This window comes from Lichenostomus cassidix, chromosome 6 (genome assembly GCF_008360975.1).
Source record: "Lichenostomus cassidix isolate B80296 chromosome 6, HeHo_3.0, whole genome shotgun sequence".
Lineage (NCBI taxonomy): Eukaryota > Metazoa > Chordata > Aves > Passeriformes > Meliphagidae > Lichenostomus > Lichenostomus cassidix.
This window is the reverse complement of record NC_139487.1, coordinates 3,636,736-3,656,933: the sequence shown is the minus strand read 5'-3', so window position 1 is coordinate 3,656,933 and position 20,198 is coordinate 3,636,736. Positions and strand designations below refer to the sequence as shown.

The following is a 20,198-nucleotide window of genomic DNA, read 5'->3' as shown; positions in this document are numbered from 1 at the left end:
ATATTATTCTACAGGCTGCAATATTGTGGATATACTAATTTAATTCTAATTTAAGTATGACGGCATTTTGTTTGTTTAATTGGAGTATTTCAACATCTCTCAAAGATGTTAATTTTCCCATTAGCTACTCTTTTATTCATTAGCGTTAAGAAAGAGGCGAGGAGTAAAAATAGGTTGAGAACAAAAAAAAAAAAAAAACACACATCAGAAAACCAGACTAGAAGTCTCTTGTTCTCTTTAAAAGAAACAAAATACAGCCAATTATTTTTTGTTAACAAATAGTTTTTGGGGTGAGAAATGGCAGTGCAATTAAAATCTATAGACCAAGCTCTATTTAGAGCCCCCCTTTTGGTCTTTGAGGTAAACCAAATAAATCAGGTCCATCCACGCACTCCCTCCTTTAAGGGAATGCTGCTCTAACAGAGCTCTGTGTGAGGATGAAGTGTGACTCAATATCTGCATCATTGACGGTGCTGATATGGAGTGACTCTAAAATATGAGTTGTGAACCAAACCCCGTGCTGGAATATGTCATTTAACATCCTGTATTTGCCAGAATAACACCGAGGGACCAAGTCACAGAGCTTGCTCATCCCCGGATGGGTCCCAGGAAGGAAACTCTCACCTGGCTCTGAAGGAGCTCAGGGAAAGGCAGAGTTCTGCTGTCCACCTACACACACACCCACCCACCAACCTCCCTGACTCAAAGCTTCCCATGCCTTCCTGCTCTTCCTGCCTTGCTTTGATTTCCTCAGCTGCCCTAAGAGTCCTTAAAAACCCATCCAGCAGGCAGGAGTGCCAGGAGCACCAGCCATGTGCCTCCAGCCCTGATGTTTCTTTAATTCCGTGAAGCAAAGCGGCAGTGACAGCCCGAGCGTGAATAATTCACCAGGAGGGCTCTGGGGAGCAGCTGTGGAGCTGTCCTGGCTGTGAGGTGAAGCAGTGGAGTTTCTCTCCCCACATCCCCAGAGTGGTGGCCCAAGAGAAACCATCTGGCTGGCTGGGAAATCCCAGTTAATCCCAGTGTGCCACACATGGAACCTGCTGGAGAGGAAGGAGCCAGGCAAGGATCCACTGGTGATGCTTGTTGTCTGGGGCTAGGAAGAGTAGGGGCTGAAGGAAATTAATTTTTGGTCAGTGAAGGTGAGAGGGGAGGTGTAAAGGTCACCTCTGACATCCCCAACAGGGACAGCTGTGGCTTCTGCCTCCAGCAAGAAACCCTGCCAAGGATTTGTAGGGTTTGTGGCTGAAGAGAGACCAAAGTCAAATCCCATGAGTGCCTAAAGATCTTCCTTGTCTTCCTTGGACTAAGTGGTCTTAGGGTCTGTTCTGACCCAAACAACTCTGTGATTCTATCCCAGGATTCCATCCCAGGATTCTATTCCCTGGGGAAGGGGCAGTGACTGCACAGTGCTCAGTCCCCAGCTGGGGTTAACCCTCGACAGATGCCCAGCAGATTCTTTCCTCCTGATTTGTATCAAACAAAGCCATTTGCTGAGTCCATCGTGCTCCCTCAGGTGCACATGAGAAATAAACCCAGTGGTGCTCAGCAAACCTCCTCTGCTGCAGGGATTAGCAGCAGGGGAATTAGTTATGTAAATCACTTGGGCCTTCAGAATAAAAATACACACAGAGAAAAAACTTCAGCTTCCTCCTGGAATCTACAAAGGTATTCCCTTTGAGTGTAGATTTTCCTCCAAATCTGACCTTCCATGTTCCATCACAGCCTCACTGAACTCTTTCATTCTGCCTCCCATTATTTCACATCCATCGCTTAGGGAGAATCCTCTTTTCCCGACTGTCATCCCTAATCCTTTTTCTCCAGGCGTAAATTTCCTCCCCCCCTGTTCCCCAGGCTCGACACTGCTGCCAGACCTCCATCACAGCAGGGAATTACTCAGGAGCAGAACTTTCCAATCCTGGAGGCAGCACAGCTCACTGGAGGGATAACAGCATGCTGTGTCAGGAAACCCTGATAAACCCATTGCCTCGTGCACTGAAGGCAGGAGAAAAGCCTGGATTCCCCAGTCCTGATGTAGCTGGGGGTCTTGCAGGGCTCATTTGAGCTCAGCAGGACTCTGAGTGTGGGAAGAACAGTCAGGAATCACCTTGATGCCAAGTGGGAGTGAGATTCCCCTTTTCCACTGTCACAGCGTACCTGCCTCTCACATACATATATATATATATATATATATATATATATATATATCACCAGGTTTTCCCATTTTTTCCCCTGTTCTTCTTAGTCTCACAGCAAGTTTTCCCACATTTTTCTTCACAGTGACTCTCAACTCACACAGCACCTTCCTGTGGTCCTGCAGCTGCTTCTGCCTGCTGAGCTTTGAGCTGTCCCTGAGTGTCACACAGACACCCTGCTCAGGCTGGGAATACCAGAAGATCCCTCTCAGCAGGGCTGTTGCTTCCTACCCAAAGAAGAAACTTGCTGAGGTCCTGGTGCTGTGAAGCAGCAGCAAAACCCTCATTTTCTCCCTCATTTCCTTAGTCCACCTCTTCAGAGAGGGTAAAAACCCCTCTTATTTAAAGAAGGGGTGACCTTTGGGCTTTTCTCATAGAATCACTACGGTTGGAAAATCCCTCTAAGGTGATTAAGTCCAGCCATCAACCCAACATCACCACCACGTCCTCAAATGCCACATCCACACATTTTTTGAACACTTCCAGGGATGGTCACTCCACCATTTCACTGGCTCTGGAAAAGAGGCAGACACTGAAGTCTACTCCTCATCCCCTCAGCGTGAGGAGTTGTGCTCTGCAGACAGGGAGCTCTCAGGGCTGATGGGCAGAGCTGGACTCCTTCGTGGTTTTGATAACTCCATCAGCCCTTTCAAGCCTGGCTTTTGTGAACAAAACAAACCAAAACTGAAGTGAGGGAGGCTTTCCTCCAACATGCCAAGCTCTGGCAGCGTGCAGGGTGCCAGCTCTGCTCCTGAGCTGCAGTGAGCAGCTGCTGTTCATGGAGATGCACAGCTCTGGAGAGCTCTGAGGGAAAACTGCCCGAGCATCGAGCGCTCCAACACGTGCAGAGGCACTTACCAAGCCCCAATAACTGTGCTGCAGGCTATCTTTTGCCTTCTTATTGTGCAGGGATTAAAGCTTGGCTGCCTTGATCAGAAAGCTGTCCTGATTGCTCACAAACTCTCAGCCTCCCCAGTTAAAACTGACTTAAAGAGACAGGAAAAGCAGCGAGGAAACAGCTCCCGCTCCGTGCTTTAAAACAAACTTAATTTTGACACCTAATTATGTGCAAGGCAGGCTCATTCCTATTCCCTTTGCCAAGCTGCTGTTTGGTTTTGATCTCACAGGATGCTGACCCTCACAGGGAGGGAGGCTTTGATTAGGAGGAAGCAAAAACTGCTGGAGAGGAGAAAGGCTGAGCGAACAGAGCTACCTACAGCACGATGCTGCCTCTGCCCCTCACCTGCCCTGTGACCCTGGGCATGTGGCACTGGCATCTGGGCTTTGATTTCCCTGCTTTTAAAGGAGGAGGGAAAGCAATCACTTTCCTCCTCCGCATCGGATTTGGAGACAACGAACTGCAAAGTGCTGAACCAGAGCAGTAAAACCATTCCCGTAGCCTAATGACAGCTCCAGAGAAGTAGCAGAATATATCCATTTCTCCCCATCTCTTTAAGCACAGCTAATGAGGAGAAAAAGAAAACCCCTGCCCTGGCTGAGTGCAAGCAGCAGCACTGCAAGTGATGCTCTGAAACGCAGGAAAATCCACTGGAGTGCAGGAATTCGGTTACAAGGCTGTTTGCAAATTAATGGCTAAATCAATTAAAGGAAAGCATGGGATTTCTCTTGAGGAAAGTCTAGTCACAGTCGCAAGGAGAAGGGGAGGGGTTGTGGAGCAGGGATGACATAATCACGTTTGCGAATCACCAGCAGTGTGCATGCTTTAATCCATTAATGGGGTTTTTATCTGTGATCATAAAAAGCAGGTTACATTCAGCCTGGAAGGGAGTGAGGGCTGGAGGAGAGGGGAGGGGAGAGAAAGGCAGAGAGGGAGAGAGAGGCAGAAAGCAAGGGAGAAAGGGAGCACAATTCACTCGGTGGATTGCTTGCAAGCTTGGGGCTGATAATTAGGGATCTCAGGAGAGCAGCTCCTCAGAATAACGCGCTCTCCTCGAAATAGACCAACTGGAGACAGTGGTTCAGTCCTGCTGAAATTTTTTAAGCCCTCCTTGCAGTTTGATGGGCATTCCCAGTGCTTTTGTGCACGTCTCGGGAAGCGTTGACGTGGAAAGGAGCAGCGAGGAGGGGGAGGTTGGAGGAGAAAACTGCAGCTCCTCTAAAAACACGGAGGGCATGCACGGGAGGGAGCAGGCTGGGCAGGAGGGCGAGGTGGGGACACCTCACGCCATGGTCCCCAGGAGCCGGCGAGGCGCAGTTGCAGAGATGTCCCTGCTGTGACTGGACGCACCATGAGCATCTGGGAGCTGCTGCTGGCTTTCGTGGTGGTGGTGCTGATGCTCGTGGCCCTGCTGGCCAACGTGCTGGTGCTGATGTGCTTCCTGTACAGCGCCGACATCCGCAAGCAGGTCCCGGGATTGTTCATCCTCAACCTCACCTTCTGCAACCTGTTGATGGCCGTGTCGAGCATGCCGCTGACCTTGGCTGGGATCATTTATAAGGGTCAGCCGGCCGGAGATCAGGTCTGCCACGCCGTGGGCTTCCTGGAGACTTTCCTCACCACCAACTCCATGCTGAGCATGGCAGCTTTGAGCATCGACAGGTGGATTGCTGTGGTCTTCCCTCTGAGCTATCACTCCAAGATGAGGTACCGAGATGCTGCTCTCATCCTGAGCTACACGTGGTTGCACTCGGCGTCCTTCCCCATCGTGGCAGCTTCTCTCTCCTGGGTGGGTTTCCACCACCTCTACGCCTCCTGCACGCTCTACAACAAGCGACCGGAGGAGAGGACACAGTTTGTGATTTTCACTGGGGTCTTTCACGCCCTCAGCTTCCTCCTGTCCCTCGTGGTCCTGTGTTTCACATATCTCAAAGTGCTGAAGGTGGCACGGTTCCACTGTAAGCGGATCGACGTGATCACCATGCAGACCCTGGTGCTGCTCGTGGACATCCATCCCAGGTGAGCTTCCTGCCCCTGTTCACGGCTGGAGGAGTGAGGAGGGGGCTCAGTGATGTGCTAAATACAGGCTAATTTGTCTAACAGCAGGGGATGGGGAGGGGGAGAAAACAAGCATCCTCCCGGCTGGTTTCTATTCTGCACGTTTCTTTTCGTGTGTGTTTAAATCTGATTGCAGAACTTATTTTTTGTGAGGTTTAAGGACTTGTTTTGGGAGGGAGAGCAAAGAAACAGGCAGTTTTAGCTAAGCATGCACTTCCCTTTGAGACGGTAATCAGATCACTGCCCTTTGTCTCCAAAGGTGGATTTAGCTGTCGATAGCTTTGCATTTTTTGGGCACTGTCAGCCCAAAACATTGCTGGATCCCTGGGAGGGAGGAGGCTGCACACATCCCTTGGAGTTTGGAAGGGAAGCTGAATGCTGCCTGCTGCTCCTTTTCCCAGCAGTTTCCCCATTGCTGTGCTCTCTGTAACTTTATCATTCCTGAAGGCAGAATCCTAAGGGAATTCCATCTGCAAAATTCACGCGCTCGAATGCCTGTGCTTAAATCTTAAGTGAGAGAGAATTCAGTAGCAATGTTAATGTGGCAAACAAGGGATGTGTAAAGCTCATTTCAAACGAGGGGTTTTAGGCAAGTCCCTTGTGCCTACACAGGAGGAGAGAGGTCCCCAGGGACTGGGAGGATTGTGGGCTGGAAGGCAAGCACCAAAGCAGGAGGGGAATGTGTGCAAAAGTGGAATTCTGCACAAGCTGTACATCTTGCTTGAATAATCAATGTATAGCTCTGGAAGGGATGCAGGTTTGGGGTGTGATACAGGGAAGAAATCTGCCTGCAAGAGAGGAAAGCAGGGAGCAGACAGAGAGGGCAGTGCCACACCACACATCCCATCTGACCAGCCCTGCTGCCCTTTGCTCCCCGAGCTGGAGGTGACCACTGGACCATTTGCAGCCAGCCAGGAGCAGAGCTGCAGGCTCAGAGCACATGGGGCTGTCCTCAAAACCAGGGCATGTTTTGGGGATGCCTGAGGCTAAGACAATAAATCTGAAAGGATCAGGGCAGGGCAGCACATTTCAGAGGAACAGAAACATTTGCTCAGAATTCTCCTGTTAAGCTGTCTGAGCTGTCTCTTGACCAAGAATGCAGAGCAGAACTTCGGGCGAGTCTTGTTGCCGTTCTTGAGAAATACAGGTATAAATCTTCCCTTACTCACCAAGTCACACTGAGGAAAAAAACACCCTCCTGCCCTACGTGCTGTCTGGCTGATGAACTGTGCCTCGACTGCCTGAGTTCCTGCAGCATGAGGAGATGTGCTGGTTACTCCCAGGAAAGTGCCATAAACCCACCAGGGCTGTTGGAAACTGCATTCGTTTTGCCTAATGCGAAAAGTATGCCTGGACTGCACGGCAAAGTTTAGTAAAAGGGCAAAAATCTCAGTGTTGTTCCCTCCCCTCTGCATTTTTTTTCCTGGTTGAGGTTGATTTGAGGGTGTTTGTGCATTTTGTGATCCTCTCACTGAGGGATGGATTCAGTGGGGCTGTGGAAATGATGCTTTCTTTGGGGGAGACAGAGCTTTACATCCACTTTGCTGTGAGCAACCTGCACCTCTGACTCTTACCTCTGGCATCAGGTTATTCTAATGCCTCTCACTAAGGAAAGAGGGTTTCAGCTTGTTTTCTAGATTGCAGAACTGGTGGCTGTCCCACTTTAGACTACTCTGACTCCTCTGGCTCTTTGCAGGTTCATTTCAATGCTGGGAAATAAGTACAGACAATTCTCTGCTTCCTATGACTCAGAATCCCCCCGCAGGGGGTCTGGTGACAGGCGTGGTGACAGATGGCTTTATTACCTGTGACTTAGAAAGACACGAGTGATCTCCTGAAGATCATTCAAGATGAGCACAAAGGAAACCTCCAAATACCATACAAATTTGTGGGAGTGTTTAGGGCATAGATCCTTTCAAGTTAGCTTAGGCTTTTTTAGTGGATCCTGCTTTTTCTTTGTTCTTAAGACCAAAATATCTTGGGTATTGGGGGAGATTTGGGCAAAACTTCACTTAAGGGCTTAACCCATGTATTTCTTCACTTAAAGTATCTATACTATCTTTTTGGTGTATGCAGCTCTACGTATCTTAAGGTCCAATATCTCATAAACTTTGTTTAAAGTACCAAACCTTCAAAGGGATATATCTCAGATTTCCCAGAGAATTAAAATCTTTAAATGAAAGCTTAGTCAATAATCCTGTCCTATTACTGATGTCACTGGTGGAACTCATATATGTCTTATCTTAGAGCATGAAAGCATGTGCAAAAGCAAAATATTCATCTGTGTACATTGTCTACATGAAGATAAAATACCTTCCTCTGTGCTTTGGTATTTATTGGATACATCTGGAAAGGCTGAACAAAAGAAATGGGTTTAAGTCTACCAGGACAGTCATGGGTGAGCTCCAGGAGTGAGAGACAGCTTTGGATGTGCCAGGAAGGAAAAGATGTAACTGAGGAAACAGAGATAAAAAATACACCACCCTGTCCTCCCAAACAACACCCTAATTGAACCTGCCTTGGGGATTCACTTTCCTATATTACCATGTACTTCAGATATTATGAATTTAAGAAGGTATTTAACAAAGCTCATGAAATTCTAAGATCATCTGTCTGCAAATAAAAATACTCCAAGTTCCCCAGCTCTTGCAGAATTGAAAGCACATAGGTTCCCTCAAAAAGGTGGATTTTTTCCTTTTCATCTGTCATTTCTAGCTGCAAATAACTCACATCTAGAACATGTAATACCTTTAAATGTGTCATATTTAAGAGAAAGAAAATTTGTTAGGAGAACAAACTTTTCCTTGGGTGTTTATTTCATCACATCATGATAGCTGCTCTGGGGACCAGCAATATAAGACAAAATATGGAATGGAACAAAAGAAACACCATTTCTTTGGCACAACCAGAGAGGAACATAAGAACTCATTGCCACAGAGATCACTGAAACACACTGAGATCCTTAGGACATAACATGTGTTTGGATGTTGATAAAACATTTGCAGATGAAGTAAATAATGTAAGGGTATGGCCACAAGCCTCAGAGCTGGGAGAGTGTGGAGCCTGAAAGTGAGTCATCAATTAAAAATTTACAACAAATATGAAGAGACCAATGCCAAACAGTTCGGTTTTTTTTTTAAATATGTATATAAATGCAGGACACGGGCCAGCCCATTCCTTTTGCCTGAGAAGTGACTGTCACTGTGAGATCTGTGCAAGGAGTCAACATGTGGCAGCACTGCCATGTGCACAGCGAGGGCTCAGGATGGCACTCTGGCTTTGGCTGTGCCCTTTCCAAAGGGATTTATTTAGGCACAAGCAGTCCTGGCACTGTGGGAAGTCCCAGTGCTGCTCATCCCATCCACCTGTCTGGAGCAGACAGGAACTCATCCACTTCCCTCAGAAAGCAGAGGGAGCACAAGAGTCACTTCAGCAGAGAGAGGAAGAGGATGAGCTTTCACATTAATCACTGTTTTCACAAGCAAATGGGCTGATTTCAGATATTTTTGCAGTGAAAGCAAGGTCTCAGCCCTGTGCTCCTTGCTGGCACAGCAAGGGAATTTGGAGCTCTCTAGTGTCCTGCTGACACCACCAAAGGGAATCTCAAAGGGGAAGCTCTCATCCTAAAATGCCATAGGTAGGAAAAACCCCAGGGTGTGACTAATTTGCACCTATTTAGTCAGAAATGGGGCTGGTTTGAGGTGAGGAATGAGGATATCCCAGCACTGTGGATTTATTAAACAATTCCAGCCTTGTAGAGCAATCAGCACAGCAGCTCTGTGGATCTGCATGGGCTGATGGAATATTTATGGCCACACAACTCACAGCTACGGGACACAGTGACTGCCCCCACGTTGAGCTGAAGGTTCAGACTATTCTTTTCCCCACTATGGTTTTGTTGCTTTGTTGCTAATCTTGCTGGGAGTTTCTCCTCTCCAAGGCAGTGGTGCTGGAATCGCTGTTTCCAGGGAAGTAGTGTGCTGCCCATCCCACACTGGATACTTGCCAAATCTCTGAACTGAACAAATACAGTTTAGTTCCAAAAGGAGCTGCAAACTGAATTCAAGGATGAATTCCACCAAATTTCCTATAGATCAGTTGATATAATGGGGGTGGATGCACATAAATGTACAATCAGCAACTTTGCAAAGGGTAGGGTGGTAAGAAAATGCACTAATACTTGGTATTATCCCACATAAATGCAGTGGTATTGGCTTACAATTATAACAGACTCAGGAAGGATTGTTTTCCATCACTCCACAGTGAAGGCATTGCAAATTGCTGCCTGATATTCTGATTGATGTTTGTGTTGAATGCCCCACAGCGTGCGAGAGCGTTGTCTGGAAGAGCAGAGGAGGCGGAGGCAGCGAGCGACCAAGAAAATCAGTACCTTTATCGGTACTTTCATACTTTGCTTTGCACCTTATGTAATTACAAGGTAAGTGTGAACCTCCATCCTGGGAAAGGCTGCTGAAATGCACTCCTAACTCAGGGAAGTAGGGAGCTCTGAGCCAGGAAAGGATTCCAGGCTTCTGGGAAAATTGGATGGACCATTTCCACTCCTATGGCAGAGATTGTGTTTACTGAGCTAACAAATGATGTAGAATGCCACAGTGCTTCTCCCCTCAGTCCTGATGGGTCAGACTCTGCTCACTCAGCCCAGCCCATGTGCTGCTTGCACAGGAGGGATTTAGGATTTCAGTCCATGAGGTTTTGCAGACCTTTTTTCAGTTGTCACCTACTGCTCTGATTGACTCCCTGGTCCAGGGGTTGATCTCCAGGGAAACATTTGTTTGAACAGCTCAGACTGTAAAAATCTGCTCAGCAAGATCTAGCTGAGGTGAGAACATGTTCCACAGACTTAAACAACAGTTTTGTCTGATTGGGTAGAGTTTATTAGTCATAAACATCAAATAGCAAAGCTGTGCTGGCTCACAACTAAAAAGAGTTATTTTGATTTTGATAGACATTGCCAGATGTCTATCCACCAGCTTATCTCTGGAAATGGCTCCTGTGGAAAACACTAAATTACTCCTATGAAATATAAAGTATTAGAAAGTGAGTATATCCAGAAAAAAGTTATCTAGCTGTTGAAGGAAATTTACAGCTTGCATTCTTTTAATAAAGGCTCTGGAAAAACTGAGATGCTGCTATGCACAACAGAGAAAGAAAGAAAAAAATTAAAGTATCTCCTATTTCAATACTATTAAACAGAAATTAGTGGGGCTGACTTCAGTCAAATTCACCTTACAAGAATCGTTGAAACAGCTGGATTAAGAGCCAATACAAGTGAGCACATAGCCCACCCTGAGTTTTTCCAATTCAGTATAATAACCTGAGTTTCCAGAATTAGAAAATAAAAGTAATTTACTATAATTACCCTCACTTTCACTTAGTGGCCACAAGACACCACTGCAAGCCACACACTTAAATGGTATTAAAGGATTTGTAATTAAGGACATTTAGCCTTAATTCTCAAACTATATAAAGTATCTGACTTTTTGCAAATGGTTACTTTTCTTTTATGTTTGGTCTCTGAACTTAATGAAAATCCTCCCAGCCACAGAATAGCTGGCAGCTCCTCCTGAGTGACAGTGAGTGCTCTAACCAGAGCTGTCAGGAGTATTTTTATGCTCCTCGAAAGGCATCTCAGTACTCAGGCACCACCTCCCCACCTCCTCTTCACTCCACGGTGTCCCACTTTGTGTCCCAGTAGCCTTAAGATAGACAAGAGGGGTTAGGAAAACCCTGAGCCTCCTCTCTTTAGTCTGTGCAAGGATCGCTGAAACGTTGCTCTGCTGAGGTGCAGCTTCTCCACTGAGAGGGATGAGGAGGAGAGGCAAAACACAGGCCCTGGATGCATGAGGATGTTTTGGGGCTGGTTTGGGAGCTGGCCAGGCATGTCAGGAGGGGTGAAGTCTCCCACATTCGTGGCCTTTTCAGTTCTGACCTGTCTAGGGGGATCACTAGACATTTCAAAGCTACCTCTAAATTAAATTTTACAGTATCAACTACATAATTCCCTGGCTTGCTTTCTCCTCCCAAGCTCTCTGGGAGACCTTGCAGGACATTTGCAGGTCACTCTGAGGTCTGGGTGTTCCTGGATACTCATCCCCTGCTTTCCCTGGCCTCACACACAGGGCTGAAGGTGTGCACATGGAGGGGATTAGGAGAATTGGATTTTAATTGTGTGAGTAGTGTTTTCTGGACTATGCCCAGTGCTTTGAAGTCACAAGAGAGGTGCAATCAATCACAGTTCAAGCAGTCAGAAGTCAGGAGAGGGAGAGCCTCTCAGTCAGCTCCAATCAGCGATACACCTCAATTAAACATGCTTTTAAGTATTCCCTGTCCTGGGGGCTGACAGCAGCAAATCACAAAGTTTTACTGGAACATCTTCCTGTTTCCACACTAAAAATAAACAGCTGTCTCTAGGAGCTCCATGAACCCTTGAAGGAGTTGTGCCCATGTTCCCAGACAGATAAATGCTCCTCTGGATAAACCAGAGTTTTTCAGACCACATTGAGGTAAAAATCAGATTAGGCATTTCTTTTATCAAGAAAACATTATTCTCATTTGTTCAGTGGATGACCTTAAGTGGTGCAACAGAATCTGATTGTTCCTGTCTAGTGTTTCCATTTTACCAGCATGACAGGTGTATTCCCCCATATTATACTTTTCTAGGCATAGCTTGTTTCTTGGCTTGTAAAATATTCCATTGGTACACATCTCTTCCTCTGCTGTATTTATCATTATGCAATTAAATAGACTTGTTCCAAACCTCTTTTCTCCAAGGGTCTTTTTCATAAGAAAAATGAAGATAAGTCATACCAGTTTCTAATATTAATTTCCAACTCCAGGCATTTCCTACCGAAATACAGAACTTTGCTCATGTAAGTTAATAAATGCTGTCGATGTGTGAGGAAATTGTCCTTAAATTAAAAATCCTGAAGTAATAGCAGGCAGAAGTTCAGAGTCCCAAGCCCTCAGGTCACAGAGGAGGATGGTGGAACAGGCAGAAGAAGATTAAAATTCTGTTGTATCATCTCTGGGGTACAGAGGGGAGGCAAATCCTATTTTTAAACAGTTTGCCCTCTGCATCTATAGATCCTCAGAATTCTTCTGTCACTTGGGTTCTTCAGCCTCCCAGCTGGATGGACACATATTCAATAAAATTATTTAGTGGAGTGATTAACTGCAAGTGTAAATAAAGGATTTCCAGTGTGGATTATGTGTGGAGGAGATCAAGGCCATGCTCTTCAACGTGTCATTCTCATTTGTTTAATGAAGGGGAAATAAAATAATTGGATAGCCAGCTGACATGAGACACCCTACAGAATTATGAGTTTCTAAAATATGAACAGAAAAAAATTCTAAAATATCACAGAATATTCTATATATTTAGAATATCACAGATATTCTAAAATATCACAGAAAAAGAGCTAACAGCTTTGAAATAAAAAGGATTTGAGGACCAGACAGTAGAAAAGAGGCTGAAAGCAAGCCAGGGAATTATGTAGTTGATACTGTAAAATTTAATTTACAGGTAGCACTGAAATATTAATGTTCCTTCACTGAAAATGTCTTCTTTTAGGCTGAAACATTTCATGAAAATGGAAGCTATGCATATAATTTCCCTCACAAATGAGAAACAAAACCTTTCAAAGGCAATAAATTGTGTGATATGCCTTGAAAGGCTGACATTTAATTGTTTGTACATGAAATGGAAATGCATAGCTCAGGGTTTGGCTGCATTTCCATGTTTGCTGCTTGATAACTGCAAGTGTAATTTACTATAAAAAATAATACATGAGAATTGAAAAATGTGTAAATGTCAAGAAAGCTTATGGAATGCAAGGAAAATATTTAAGATTTTGTTAATAGAAGTGTAGGCTTTTCATTTGAACAGTCAGTGAAGGTAAAATTAGCAGGTCTAAGCTTGAAGTGTCTGTTTGATGTGCTTTAAATGGAGATTGTTAATGTCTCGTAGAACTGACTGACGGAGCCTCAGACACAAATTTGTCATATTTTAGTTATTCAAGGCATCCGCTGAATTTAATTAAACATAATCAAATTCACATCTGTAAAGCACTCAGTAGAAATAAATCATCCAAATGAAACTCAACGCGATGAAACTCAAAACGTGAAGTAGGCATCAAATAAATGAAGTGGAGAACAACAAGGATGGCTCGCGGTAGATTACAAAGTAAATATGACTCGGTAGATGATTAATTTCCAAATTGTCAATTCTCATTTTAGAGCACATTAATGTGGATGTCATAAGCTGCATTTTATTCAAGAAGAGCGAATACACCAGATGAGACCACCTGGAAACTCGAGCAGATGAACATTTTGTCTCAGTGCTGATCTTACTTTGTAGGAAAGATAACGACCATGAGTTACAAGGAGAGGTTGAAAGAACATTTGTTTAGTCGAGATGAGAGAGAAATGGGACAGATGGGGATTCTTTGGGATCTCCAAGCCAAGCAGCACCAGTGGAGTGGCACAAACAATTCCCAAGTATTTGCATGTTCCATTCCCTGCCCTCCTGAAATGCCTCTCACATTGACTGGACTGTGTCATTTGCCAGAATTATTTTAAACAGTATGTCGTAGTGAAAGGTGAATTGGAATAAAACGACTGAGGGGAAAAAATCTTCATCTCTAAACTGCTTGAAGTACCAACGTTATTGTCATTGCTGCTGCAGGAGCCACCCTTCAGAATGCTCCTTGGAAATGGTGCTTTGACTGGTGAACAGTGAGCAATTGAATATTTCCCAGGCAGATTTAAAAACATTTGCTGCTGCAGACAGATTCAGCAAACATCTGATTTGCCACGTGGGGCTCTGTACAGCACATGTGGCTGTTTGTCCTCTATTAAAATCAATAATTTCTAACAGCTATGGAGCTGCCCTTTGGTGTTGCTCACAGACATGGGCAGTTATCAATATTTTGCTGTCAAAAATTCTCTCTCAGTAAATATTGAATTATCTGGGTCAGTGCAGGTATGAGCAGCTCTTCCCTCTCCCCCTCCCTTCGTGATTTAACAATTTTGCCTTGCTAAGTTTGTTGCAAATGTGAATCCTTGCCCTTTGAACTGGCCAGGTTTTGAATTCAAGATACAACACACCATCTCCCAGTGATGAATTTTCCTTGTGTGCTTCTACAACTCAAACCGTTTGAAAGCATCAAACTCCCTCTAGGAGTTGGACTGGCCAAGAGGGCTGGATAGCACTGGTGAGGTGGCTCTGATACTCCAGAGGGGACTCAGAACCACGAGCTCAGGCTGATGCTGATGTTTATATTGCTAATGGTAGAGGAGTATGATTCCCACAAGACCAAGCAATGGCAGTTGGGCAAACAGACCTCAAGTATACATTTGCGGTCTTTAAAATTTATAAGAGAAGGACAGTATACACATTTTCATGAATATGGCTTTTTTTTCTTTACTTTTGTTGCAACTGCCCAGCAATAATTTGAGGATTTGGGGTGGGTTGATGGCTTAGAGTTGTTTTTAACATTTCACTCTTCCACCCTTCCTCTTTCCCCAGACTTGTTGAATTATCCTCCGTGGTCCACATCAACTCCCACTGGGGGATCATTTCCAAGTGCTTAGCTTACAGCAAAGCTGTCTCAGACCCTTTTGTGTACTCTTTGCTGCGGCACCAGTACAAGAAGACGTGGAAGGACATCATCAACAAGATCCTCAAGAGGAGCTCCATCAACTCCTCGGCGCTGGCGGGAGAATCGCACAACCGCAACGTTCCGCAGCTGAACGAATGAGGAGCCTGGTATGGGACACAGAAAGTGATATTTGTGACACAACACTAACTGGCCCATCCCTAGGAGCTCTCCTCAGCTGCCCAGGTTTTGGGAGGCAGCTGTGGACAGGGTGAAGCCCAGCCCATGTCCCTCCAGTAGCCCATGTCACATCCAAGGGGGACAGGCTGCTCTGGACCTCCTGCCTCTGACTGGAAGAGAGATATTGATCCGTGGTCCTGCAGGCTCCACAAATACAAATCTCCCATTGATTGCCACCAGCAGCTGCATCTATAGATTAAAAAAACAGTCCTCAGCAGAGGGACTCGTGAAAGAAATGGGAGCAAAGCGGTATTGCTGTAAAATTGTTCTAAAAAGCTGCACAGGGAATATTTGTGCTGTGTTTGTCACTGGCTGCAGGTAAAGCTCCCTCTGATGTAGCTGCCAGTGTGGCTTTACAAAAACCACCCCACCCGAGCTGCTTGAGAAGGTTATGTGTAGAAAATATCTTAAAGGGAAAAGTTAAAAAAAAAATATTCATCCAGCACCCAATGCAGCTCAGCCTTTTCTGATATATATTTTTGGAACAATACTGTAGAACTGAAGGAGGAGAAAAAACAGTTTTGAAGTATGTTACAGGCTGGATTCAGCCATGTCTTCTCTAAATTTTTAAACTTATTTACCCAGAATCCCACTAATATTCTCCCCATTAAATTTTAGGAGAATACGAATATGGTAGACAGGGTGGAAAGACCAGGATGCCTCCTGCCTACCTTCCCTATATCTGAGCTCTGAAGAGCTGGATTTTGCCCAAAGCTGCAGATCTGGGCCCTGTGCCCAGGAGGAAAAATAACAAATCTCTTTTTCTGAGGCATTATTAATCATGTTCCTTTTTCCTACTTAAAGGAAAGATGAGCCTAAAGCTGAGTTTCAAGTGTAATTTCCAAAGCAAGTGGAGCACAAATAATAGTTCCCCTCTCCACCATGAAAGTGGAGCCAATAATCTGAATCCACATCTGAACATGCAAACCTCTGAAGGTTTCAGTACAAATCTTTCTAGCTCTGGATTGCAGTTCTGCATGGGAACATTATTAACATTTACCATGCACTCAGATGCATGCCCAGATTTTAAAATAAGCTTGGTTAATTAGGCTTCATGAATGCTATGGCAGCTTAAATAAGAGCTGACACAACTGGCTGTGCTGCCATCTATCCTCACTCATATTCCAGCTGTCAATGCCATGCTGAGAAAATAAGGCCCCAAGTAGTAAAAATGTGGGGTTACCTTTTAGTTGTCTCCTGCTCTCACCTGAGGAAAGGGCTTGCTATGTTGCAAAAAATGTCCTCTGTTGAATTTTCTGGCCTCTGCTTCAAAGCTCAGACTGGGAGCTCAGTGAGGGATTCACCCCAAAGTCAGTGAATGTGGAGCAACGCCTCAGTTAGTATCTGAAGATTATCAGCTACCATGCACACAAAATTTTTCAGCTTAATTATTAATTTCAGTTATTAAAAAATGCATAATTACATTAAAATCCACACATAATTAAAGCCACAGAATTTAAGTAAGGTTTTACAACACTGCATTCAAATGAGCCCTTAGCCAGATTAAATAGTCTACCTCATTTTAATCATTTTGCTTCTTAGGCTTAACATAATTTTCTCAGGTGCAACAGATAAAGACACCCAGTTCAATTCTTGTTTATTGAGAGATTCAAGACATATGGATGATTGGATTATAGATTGTATTATTATATTAGAATACAGGATGTTAGAAAGTTGATTATTACTGAGTTTAAAAGATAAAAAGCTCTATATTGAGCGTGTTTGAACAAGATCACTTTTACTAAATTGCACCAGGAAAGTCCATGGCTGTTGTGAATTTACACATGGAGCTGATGGCAAAGTCAATGGGAGGTTTGTATGTCAATAAGGGCAGCTCCAGAAATATTTAAACCTTCAAATTCAATGAGAGTAAGATAATTTCCCAGGAATAAAAAACCCCACAAAAACATAATATATTTAGGACTTCTAGCAAAAGATGGAGAATACAGCACTGGACTTGTCTCATTACGCTTGTGTATCACAGTCAGTCTCTGGTTGATTTATATCCCACCATGAGCAATAAATCTCTCCCCTTGTATGTGTTTAAAGATTTGTCTGTCTTTCATGGTGCCTTTCTTCTATAATTAATCTTATAACAGAGAATAGATATAATTTCCCCTTCCTTGCATCAGCTCTCTGTCATATGTTGACCATCTGAAGCAAGCAGGAGTTGTAAATGCTGGTGCTTGACAAACTGCCTCAGTACACAAAATAAAAATAATACCCCAACATTTCCTGATGGCATTTCATAGGATACTCAAAATATGATACTGTGGCTTGTTAAGTGCTACATATTCAGCTGAATTCTTATAGGCAGCTGGCGAAATTTTCTAAAATGTGTGTCTCAGTGATGAATGTAGATATGAGTAACTATCTGTCTGCTGAGTATTATATGTACTATACAACACTTTGACTCCAGTGAGTTAAAATAACAATGGTAAACGTAATGCACACTATTTATGATCTCTGCTCATGAGGCAGAACTGTTCTCTTGTCTATCACACACGTGTGCAGGGCGGGGTGGGGAAATTTCCATTTGTTACTTAAATATTTTTGAAAAAGTTCGTAAAGTTTGGCTGCAGTGTGTGCCCAAAATCTGGAGCTGCATGTGCCAAATCTGGGCAGCTGCTTAGGCAATATGCAGTTTTCTGTTTGTTGGTATCTGTGACCCATATGCAATATCTACTCCTCACAAGCATGTTCAATTAACATTTCCTTCATATCTTGTAAATTTGGCAGGCAGAACACTGGCAGATGATTCAGAGAATGTAGTCCACTATGTCTTTTCGTGGATTCTGAGCTTTTCCCTTTGTTCATTTTAAGGGTTTTTACAGAATTTCAGAGCCCTGACTGTGAACTGTGATCCTGGTTTCTGTTATGTTCTTGAGCCAGTTTGAATGTGAAGATCTGGGTAATTGCATTTGGCAAAAGCTCTGAGAGGCTGATAAGGGTTTGTTGAACAATTAATAAGTACCAGGCCATCTTCTGACATAAATCAAAATAATAATTGGTTGTTTCACCTGAGGTTTGGGTCCATCAGAGGACTTTATCCAGGTTTTATATCCAGATCTAGGTTTTTTTATCTAGATCTTTTCAAGTGAGGTTTTTTATCCAGATCTGTCTTAAGGTGTGGGGCCCTGTATTAATGGTGTTTACAAATGGAAGGATGTAAACAGGATTCAGGGCTGTGCAAATGCTCACTTTCAATGTCAGGCAATCACATAAACATTTCAATTCTATACCTGTTCTTAATCTCTGATCAGAACACCCTAACAAACTCTTTTCACTAGCCCCAAATCAGACCTTTTAGAACCTCCTTTATGTCTGAAAAAGATAAAATCTAGACATTAAAAATGCTCCAGACAAATCCTTCTGGAGCCTGGCAGCTGCTGCTGCAGTAGCCACACATATCACAGCATCAGAGCCCAGCTGAGGTTGGAAAGACCTCTGGAAATCACCTTGTTCAGCCCCCAAAAGGCACATCCCTGCCTCTGATAGTGATTTACCTTTTCAATTTTGCCAATGCATCTAGGAAATTATCTTGGTCTGCTTCAGGTCAACAGTAAAATCTTGTGGCAGGGATGTTTTATAATAAAATAACTTTGAGAAGGCATTTTAGACCTAAATTCAAAAAACAGCTGTATCAGAACATCTTGAGGAGGTTCCAAAAGTGAGGCAGGAATAGATGTGGATGAAGGCTGAGGGTCAGGGAGGTTGGGAAGTACAAACTGGCTTTGCTGCAGTTGCAATTATATAGGATTCCCTGGCTGCAATGGGCTTTTCCCAGTGCCCTATTTCCACCCTGAGAGCTCTCCAAGCCTCTCAGACTTTCACTCATTCCAAAGAGAAAGGTGAAAATCCTGTCAAAGCACTGTAGCTCCCACTGGAGGATCCTTCTGGGTTTGGGAGGACTCTAAGGGTTTCCAGATGGTTTTTATGGAACCTACTCACACTGTTTGAATGACCTGAGAGTATAATTCTTAAAGTCCAGGAGGTTTAGGTCACTTGCAGAATGTGAGTTTTTTCTGGACTTACATGCCTAAGGTTTCATAGCTCCCTCACCTCTCCTAATCCTAAATGAAGAAGGCTCTGAATTTCTTGTCCTACACATTTTCACATGTAGAGTGAATATCCCTGGAACAACCCTTTGGAAATTGCTTTTCACTACTGTTAGATCTGTCTTCTCCCCACACTCAATGTTTTCATGATTAAACAAAGCTTAAAAGCAGAGACAGAGACTTATCACCTCTGTTAGCTCATTGTTGCTTGACTCTCAAAATCACTATCAGCCCAGAAAGCTCAGTTGGATTCTGATCCCACAGTCAGTGTGTGTTTGCTTTGCTGGATTGGGAGGGCTGAGCACAGGATCAGGGATGATAGCTTTGTAACCTCCCCAGACCTGAAGAAGTGAGAACGACAACATTGTAGCCTTAAATCCATTTCTTTTTAATTTGCTTTTTGTGCTTTCAGCATTCAACATAGAGAAAATTTTCGATGGGTGGTTTTTTTTAGGAAAACCATCCTGCTCCAAGAGGCAGCTGTCCCTGTTGGGGGAGGTTGTAAAAGTTTACATGGAGAAAAGAGCTGCTGCAGTCTTTGTAAAATGTCAGCTTCTTACCTGTACTCCTGGTGTGTGTGGTGTAAATATGTATTTAGGATTGTTGGGTTTTAAGCAAACACTGCTGATCTAATGACCTGAAGAAGTTGCTATAGTTTGTCACAAATGTCTATATTTCTAATGTAGGAAAAGGATTTAAATTTGGAATTATTACTGAATAATAGAATCATAAAGTGGTTTAGGTTGGAAGGGACATTAAAACCCATCAGGTTCAACCCCTGCCATGGCAGGGACACCTTCCACTGTCCCAGGTTGCTCCAAGCCCTGTCCAACCTGATCTTGGACACTTCCAGGGATCCAGAGGCACCACAGCTTCTCTGGGCACCCTGTGCCAGGGCCTGCCCACCCTCAACGGGAAGAATTTCATCCCAATATCCAATCTAAACCTATTCTTTCTCAGTTTGAATCCATTCCCCTTGTCCTGTCTCTACCTGCTCTTGTCCAAAGTCCCTCTCCATCTTTCTGCTATTATAAAACTCTTTTCTAGTCACTGTCATTCTACAATTAGAGCTTTAAAACAAACATTTTTTAAAAGTCATGCAAAGAGTAAAAAATCAAAAGCCTCCATTCTC

At 44.1% G+C, this 20,198-nt stretch overlaps 1 protein-coding gene across 1 annotated transcript; it reads left to right on the top strand.

Moving 5' to 3' along the window:
- Window positions 1-3,930: 3,930 nt before the first annotated feature.
- On the top strand, window positions 3,931-19,846 carry GPR26 (G protein-coupled receptor 26). Its single transcript, XM_085064635.1, has 3 exons — window positions 3,931-5,112; window positions 9,476-9,589; window positions 14,699-19,846. The coding sequence occupies exons 1-3, from the start codon at window positions 4,445-4,447 to the stop codon at window positions 14,928-14,930; spliced, it is 1,014 nt and encodes a 337-aa protein (XP_084920761.1). The 5' UTR covers window positions 3,931-4,444; the 3' UTR covers window positions 14,931-19,846.
- Window positions 19,847-20,198: the final 352 nt, after the last annotated feature.

Excerpts from the sequence above, each read along its gene's own strand:
- GPR26 (XM_085064635.1), top strand. The coding sequence starts at position 4,445 with ATGAGCATCTGGGAGCTGCTGCTGGCTTTCGTGGTGGTGGTGCTGATG. Across the intron at positions 5,113-9,475 it reads CTCGTGGACATCCATCCCAG|CGTGCGAGAGCGTTGTCTGG; the intron begins GTGAGCTTCCTG and ends AATGCCCCACAG. Across the intron at positions 9,590-14,698 it reads GCACCTTATGTAATTACAAG|ACTTGTTGAATTATCCTCCG; the intron begins GTAAGTGTGAAC and ends CTCTTTCCCCAG.